This window comes from Orycteropus afer, unplaced genomic scaffold, assembly GCF_000298275.1.
Source record: "Orycteropus afer afer isolate SDZICR_OR568_19922 unplaced genomic scaffold, OryAfe1.0 scaffold00258, whole genome shotgun sequence".
NCBI classification, from domain to species: Eukaryota; Metazoa; Chordata; class Mammalia; order Tubulidentata; family Orycteropodidae; genus Orycteropus; species Orycteropus afer.
This window is the reverse complement of record NW_006921845.1, coordinates 2612870-2621198: the sequence shown is the minus strand read 5'-3', so window position 1 is coordinate 2621198 and position 8329 is coordinate 2612870. Positions and strand designations below refer to the sequence as shown.

The 8329-nt window shown below is 38.5% G+C and overlaps 1 protein-coding gene across 1 annotated transcript in view; it reads left to right on the top strand.

Annotated features, from left to right (window-relative positions):
* Positions 1 to 8329, top strand: part of JHY (junctional cadherin complex regulator) — an 87691-nt gene that overhangs the window by 22309 nt on the left and 57053 nt on the right. The window contains exon 2 of the mRNA XM_007949947.1: positions 2743 to 3256. Coding sequence (XP_007948138.1) covers positions 2743 to 3256 — 514 coding nt within the window. The remainder of the gene's footprint in view (positions 1 to 2742; positions 3257 to 8329) is intronic.

Below are 8329 nucleotides of genomic sequence, written 5' to 3'. Positions count from 1 at the left end.
AAAAGCAGTGATCAGAGGCCAATTTATAGCAATAAATGCACACATCAAAAAAGAAGAAAGAACCAAAATCAACACTTAAACCAACATATCCAACAATTAGATAGGTAGTGACAAGTGTTGATTTGGGTGCAGGGAAGGGCAGTGCACCAAATGTGAGTGATCAACACAGTGACATTGAGGAAGAGGAAGACATAGAGAGGTTCATGGGAAATACAGACAAAAAAGATGAACCCTTTTACACATACAGTGCTGCATTGTCAGTGATGGCAAACATCGATCTATGGGGTGGATAGATGGGTGGACAGGATGAACGATCAGGTATATCTAGGCAGGAGGGAGTGTGCCCATAACTATGTATAGGGTTGGCATGTGATGTTTCTGCAAGCGTATTTGTATGTTCTTTAAGAATGTCATAACATACTACACGAAAACATTGTTCTACATTCTACTTTGGTGAGTAGCAGCTGGGATCTTAAAAGCTTGCAAGTGGCCATCTAGATGCAACAATGGTTCTCTCCTTGTCCAGACCAAAGAAGAATGAAGAAACCCAAAGACTCATGGAAACAGTCCAGGGGACTGGTAGACAATGCACTCATGGTCATGCCTGTATGACCATGGACCAGAAGAACTAGATGGTCCCCAGCTACCACTGTCAACTACTCAGAGGGGGATCTGTGTAGGAGATACTGGATTGAGTAGGAGAGAAATATGGGACAAAACTCAGAATTATTAAAAAAAAAAAGACCAGGCTTGCTGGTCTGATGGAGCCTGGTGAAACCCCTGAGACTATGGCCCCTAGCTGCCCTTCTGGTATTGAATTCTGGAATTGAACTCCTGTGGCTTTCTGTCAAATAAAAGACCAATATATGTGCTGAACATTTATATCAGGTAGATACACTCCTTGGAAAGATCAATCATGGGAGAACTGAAGGGCTGTGTAGGCACAGGGAGACATCTTCGGGGGGCAGGAGTGCATGGGAGGGAAGGACACAGGGAAAAGGTAACTATGGGGAGGAAGTGGGAAGAGAGCTGCTACATTGTGGGAAATTGCAGTCAATGTCATGAGACCAAATGTATGTGAACTGTTGTGTGGAAAATGAAATTGCTCTGAAACTTTCACCCAAATCACAGTAAGAATTAAAAAAAATAAGAGTTTTCTATCTTAGTATGTGAACCAGCAAATTCAAAATAACAATTTAGCAAGACATGGGGGTTTTGGCTTTTTGCTCTACATTTTGCTTTACATCAAATCAAAGAAATCTAGGTCCACATGAAGAAGAATAAATTAGTATTAAGGGGACCATTAGTTTGTTTACCCAGCATAAAATTATGTCCTCTGTAAACGGGAATATCAAATAGCATAAAAGGCCCAGGTGATTTACATTTTCTTTTTGATTAGAGAATTGCATCTACTGTACTCAAGGAAGGAAAATCTCTCCCATTTAGCTTTTGAAGATCAAAGAAGCCATTAAATATGCCATATTACCAGTATTTTTTTCTTTTTTGGTTAAGGTTAGGGGGTACTTTACATATTGAGATTGTCTTGGGGAAAAGAGAGGACTTTATTTTAGGTCATATGTAGATTATGGACTAGTTCACATCCCTCAAAGAGGACCATATTCTTAACTGTTTATTCAAATCAAGCTATTCTAAAGCTTAAGGTGCTTACTGACTTGTCTGTCTACTGAGCTTTGTATATAAAGATTTGACAACCAAGAAAGTGCAAACTAAGAGGCCTTTGATGAGCCAGGATCTGATTCTAAGCCTTGGGGATATTTCTGTAGTACTTGTAATAAATCTACAAAGACAAAGTGGAAAGTAAAATCGTTGAAAAGGATGAACCTACTTAGGTATTCAAGGAGTTCTGATGGTGTCGTGGTTAAGGTGTTTGACGGCTAACCTGAAGGCCAGTGGTTCAAACCCACCAGCCACTTTGCAGAAGAAAGATGAGGCAGTCTGTTTCAGTAAAGAGGGTTGCTATAACAACACCATGAGTCAGAATCAACTCAATGACAGTGAGTTTGGGGGGTTTTGTTTGTTTGTTTGTTTGTTTGTTTTTATGATGTAGGTATTCAGTTATGATAAGATCTTGCTTTCCTCCCAAAGGGTGCAGACAGGGGCAAATGTTGTCTAGATGATAATCTCACTTTTCCATATTTCCTTTCCTGTATTAAATAGCCAAAGTGTATATATAACCAGGTTGGGAGGTAACCCAATTTGATCTTCACCAGCTGAAACCATTGTTGGTGTCCATATATAATAGCATTCCCTGAACCACAGTGATCCACTGGTTTAACATTATAGAAATTTGTTTTTGAGTTGTCTTCAGGCATTTAGAAATTAATTTTCCCCATTTTTAGTCCATATATTAAGGAACTTGGATAAATAAAACTTCTTTGCCCTTACATGTAGTGTGTAGGCCTGATTTAAGCCTTGGATACATCTTTAGCACATGGATAAACCAACCAGTTGCCTTTAAGTTGACCTGATTCATGGCAACCCCTTATGTGTAAGAGTAGAACTGTGCTCCAGAGAGTTTTGGGAAGTAGATTGCTAGGCTGTTCTTTCAGGGAACCTCTTGTTGGACAAGAACTGGTTAGCAGCCAAGCACATTAGCCATCGCATCACCCAAGAAAATTAGGAGAAAGATTGAGATTGAGTTCAAATAAAATTACCAAACTGAATATAATGAGCGAATTTATTCTGATTAAGGACTTGACATTTCTTTTCTGCTTTGGGCAGCCAACAACCAGCAGAGGACAAATATTCGGACCTCCGATATGACCCAAACTGGAAAACTAAGGAAGAAAAAGGGCAGTTGTTGACTGTAGAAACATTGCCAGAGTCTCAAGACAGCTCTACAGAAAATTTAACTTTGGATCCACTTTACCCTTCCAAGGAGACCTCAGTGGAACCCTTAGGAGGAAAAGAGGAACAGAAGAGCCCACAGAGTGAAGTCTCCTTACTTGGTAGTGAATTTTTAAGCCCAAACTATGAACGTGGTACCCTTCGTAGCCAACCACTTTCAGAGCTGAGTGATAGTGACCAGGAGAAGTCCAGCAACCTCTCTCAGTACGTAAAGAGTTCAAGTTCACATAATGAGGTTTTCCTGCCAGGATCACGTGGCCCTCGACGAAGAAAGTCCAAACAATATTTTGTGGAAAAAAATAAGCTGACTTTGGGAATACCTACTCCTAAAACTGACTCTTATCTTCAACTTCATAACAGAAAAAGGGGGGAAACTCACGTAGAACAGGTACGTAGTAGCAGCTACTTAAAATTCTCTTCAGAAGCTCTAAATTGGAATTTGTGTCTATCTGAAATGGTTGGGTATCACTTCCTTTGGGAGTATAATGTCATCATAACCATCTGACTGAGTAAAACAAATGCTTCCATATGATACCCTAGATGTTGCTTCTCTTTGTAAAGTAAGTAGAATTCCACGAATTCTTAAGAGCAAAATAGAGGCCATTGGTGGCATAAATGCTATAATTATTGTAATTCAACTATTTTATCCAGATTTCCTCCATTCAAGGAAGTATAGAATTTTTTAATACTATGTATTCTAACAGATAAAATACAAGATATTTGATTCTCTGTGTCTATTGCTTTTGTTTCCACTGTAGCACTGGTTCTCAACCTTTTTTAATGCCCCAACATATTGGTGATGTCATGACATACAGAAGTGATAATCAATTCATATTCTTTGTTGAGAATTCTGGAGGGAGTGGGAAAACTAGGGTATAATATGATGCATGTTTTAAAGTTGTCCAGGCAATTCTGTTCCCTACCAACTCCTCTTGATAATCACTACACTGTCCTTTACTGCCCCATGCAAATGATGTGATATTAAACCATAGTGTGTCTCTATATGAATTTGGAATAATAATAATGCCCTCTCATCTTCATCCAATCATCTTGAGGATAAATTCTATCTCAGATGATGAATCCAAAATCTTTTGGAGCCAGTAAATAAAGCTCTATTTCATGGTTTTGCATAAAGGTCATACCAGCCCCTGGAGACAAGAAAAGAGTGTGGCTAGGTTAGTGCCATCCATCACTCTATTGGAAAAACAGCTTGAAGTCATTTTCAAATATGAAACAAAGGCTGTTACAATAAATATGAATGTTCATAGACCAATTCCAAATCAAAGTTTGTATCATTTAAAATGTTCTAACCTCTAAATGTTTTCTCTGATGGAACAAGATATATGAGGTGGCTAAAGAATTGTGATTTTTCTTGATTCAGAAATTCCCTTAATAGTTTTAAAGTATTATGTCACATCTTTGCCTTTGTAGCTAATAATAAAATGAAGGAATGGGTGTAGTACATTTAAATGAATTATCAAAACAGACATATAGCTAAATTCAAACAGAATTTTCAAGGTTATTGACCCAATTCAGATGTTAGTATGCTTTTTATGTTCTATAAAACTCATGACATTTTGAATTTTGCTTCATTGCCCATTTAAAAATATGAATAAATTCAATAGTCTAATAATATCTATAGAAAAAGTTTATAGCTAGTAGCTTCTCCCAGGCAAGGGTGATATTTCTCATTATTTTAAAAATGTGTTCGTAAAAGAAGCCAATCTAAAAGGAAGGGTTAATAGTGAGATTTTTTTTTTTAAATTTACATGTCCAATAACAGAAGGGAAAAATGTTTGAAGATTTATTATAATCTCATATGGATTTCTAATATTTCTTGGCAATTATAACTTGATTTACTAACCAATGTTGGGATGAGGAAATTGTCCATGATTCCATAGCAATATTTTCTTTTAGTTATGCCACAAAGGAAATTGTAAAGAATTCTAAGTTTACTCAATGTTTAAGCTCTTGAATTATTCTTTGGACTAACCAGTGAACTTTCCTACCACTCCCTCCAGGTTCAAGCGGCTCAGGTCAGATTGCTAATTATATTCAAAATTCTTCAGTCTATATTTCCTTCCTTATATTCTTTTAGAAGTTAGTTTGACCTACCGGTGAATAACATGTCAAAAAACAAAAAAACCAAACTCACTGTGCCATCGAGTTATGTCTAACTCATAGAGACCCCCAGCAGGTTTCTTAGGCTGTAAATCTTCACAGAGGTAGGTCACCTAGGCTTGAACTGCTGACTTTTTTGGTTAGCAGTCAAGTGCCTTAGCCACTACACACCAGAGCTCTGAGGATATGTTGGTAGGATAAAATATATTAGTAGCTGTGGTAGTTAAATTTGTATGTCAACTTGGCTGGGTCTGGTTGAGTGGCTGAGCAGCTGGTGATAGTTATTCCCCATGATGAGACTGGCAATCAACTCCATGGTGGAATCTACCACTAGCAGCTGAGTAGCTGCCTTTGGGATGTGGTCTGCTTCCTGTATATAAGGAGAAGCCTTGGGGTAGTCTCTAGCTTATGGCATACTTGGACCTTTCATGTAGTGGAGTCGTTATTCAGCAGCCTGCCGACCTTGGGACTTACAATGCACTTGAATTAATGGCCTGCCGTGTGGTTTGGTAACATTGGGACTGTGTCATTTTATTTATCAACCTTGGGCTTGTTAGCCTCAGCAGCCAGTCGCTGCCTGAATGAAGAGATGCCTCTAGCTCCAGAGATCTCGGAACAAAAGGCAGAGCTGAAGCCCAAGGTCGAGGGGCTTTCACACAGCCCCTAGAGCCTGGCACTTTGAACTTGGACTTCTAGCCTCCTGAACTGTAAGAGAACAAACTCCTATTTGTTAAGGCCATCCCATTTGTGGTATATTCTTGTCAGAGCAGCACTAGGTAACCAGAACAGTAGCATAGATTGATTTGTTCCTTTCCAATCATCATTTATAGGATGTGAAATGTTGCAGGTCTTTTCTACCAATATAGATTATGTATCTGATAGGGAGGAACTATAGTTTGTACTTGGCTTTAATCTTCACAGTAACTAATCTAATATACTGCAAGAGCTCAGTAAACATAAACCAAACCCCCTGCCATCAAGTCAATTCCAACTCATAGCGACCCCCATTGGGTTTTTGAGGTGGTAAAAATTTACGGAAGTAGATTGCCCAGTCTTACTTCCACAGAATGGCTGGTGGGTTTGAACCACCAGCCTTCTGGTTAGTAGTCAAATGCCTTAGGCACTGTGCCACCAGAGCTCCTTCAATAAACATAAAGGAAATGAAAATATACCTTTTTCATTACCTCCAAACTTTATTCTTTTTTATATGACTTATGTGGGGGGAATGGCGTTTCTAGAGCAGTGCTTCATAGTCCTAAGTATTAGAATCACCTGAGAAGCTAATAACAAAAAGTGATTCTTGAGCTCCTGACCATCAGTTTTGTTTTGTTTTAAGCTTCCCAGGTTTGAGAATCCTTGTCCTAGGCTATAGCAATAATTCCCAGCCTTAGTTCATATTGGAATCACTCAGATAATTTTATAAATTCTCCTTTGCCTCTGAAATTCTGATTTGATTCATCTGAGAAACACTTCAAGCACGGAGCGTTTTCAAAGCTCCCTGAATGATTCTAATGTTTAGCCAAGATTGACAATCAGTGATCCAGAGCAATGGTTTTCAAATATTAGTGTACATTAGAATCATTGGAATTGCTTGTGAAAACAGATTTCTGGACCTAACCTCAAAAATTTCTGATTTGTAGGTATAAGGTAGGACCCAAGAATGTGAATTTTCTGTAAGGTTCCAGGGGAGGCTGCTGCTGTCCTCAGGTCCACACTCTGAGAACCACTGATCTTCTGCTTTTCAGGCTTTAGTGTGCTTATGAACTACTTTAGGATCTTCTTAAAATACAGATTCTGATTCACTGAAACTCAAAAGTCTGCATTTCTAACAAGCTCCCAGGTGATGCTAGTGGTGGTGCTTGTCTATGAGTCATGCATTGAGTAGCAAGGGGCTACAGTAAAGAACATAAAGTTTTTATCAGAAACCTAAGAGCCAGTACCCATAGAGCATTGATGTTTTCAATGGTTGGTAGGGTTATTCCCTTGGCTTTGGGATAGGAGGAGAAAAGGTAGAGGTAACAGGTTGGGAGGCTGTTGTTTTGGATATCTTTGTATTTTCTTTGTATGTTTTTTAAGTCCTAGAACACAGTCTTTTAATTCTTACCTAAATTAAAAGTTAAATAGCTAGTTCTTTGAACTTCTTCCAACGTTTCATGGAAACATTTTCAGTTACTTCAAAGTCACACATGTGTGTGTGCATGTGAAAATATACACAAAACATACACCACTTCAACAATTTCCACATGTACAACTCAATAACACTGACCACGTTCTTCAGGTTGTGCTACCCTTCTCAACAACCTTCTCCAAACTGTTTCGCCATTATCAACACAAACTCACTGACCTCACCCAAGCTTTTCATCCATCCTTTCTCATTGCTGCTTTCAACTGGATCACATATAGATAATTCTTCAACAGAGTGTAATGCTTAATAAAATATTATTTGGTTCAAAGATGATTTCAGAAGATAGATCCATTTAAGATTTAAATATTTCCTCAGGGTATCTGTTTTGAGGGGTCATCTGGCCTCACTGTCTCCAGAAAGTCTGGATTCCTTGAAAACTGTAAGTTCTGTTCTGCATATTCTCCCTTTTGATCCAGATTCTTCCATAGAATCCTTGATCCAAATGTTCAGTATTGGTAGCTGGACACCATCCAGTTCCCCTGACCTCATGACAAAGGAGTAGTTGTTCATGAGGGCAACCATGCACACATTTCATTTTCTCCACTGATTCCTGACCCTCCTCCTTGTTCTGGTACTCCCAGTGAATAGACACCAATTGTACATTGAATGCCCACTCAAAAGCTTTAAGACCCCTGGCACTACACAATGAAGTAAGAGACAGAACAGAAGCACCAAAATCAACACTAGACCAATTGACTGGAATGTCCCACAAAACCATGATCCCAAGTAGTGTCTACTGTTTTTTATTAAGAAGCATGCCCCTGGAAAGTTTATATATTTGAATACCAGTTTTTCTCTGATGATTTCTTTGAAATCCAATACCCATTGCCATCAAGTTGATTCAGACTCATAGAGACTCCCATTGGGTTTCCAAGGCTGTAAATCTTTATGGAAGTAGATGGCCTCATCTTCCTCCCACAGAGCAGCTGGTGGGTTTGAATCACTAACCTTGTGGTTAGCAGCCAGATGTCTTACTCACTATATGACTAGAGCTCCTTAATGTCTTTGAAAGAGGTGACATACATCTTATAACTAGAAAAATATTGTGTATAAATAAATGTTAATTACATTACAAAGCCAGGAACTGATCTTTTTTCTTTTCTTTTTTTTTTATTGTGATTTGGGTAAAGATTTACAGAGCAAATTCACTTTCCA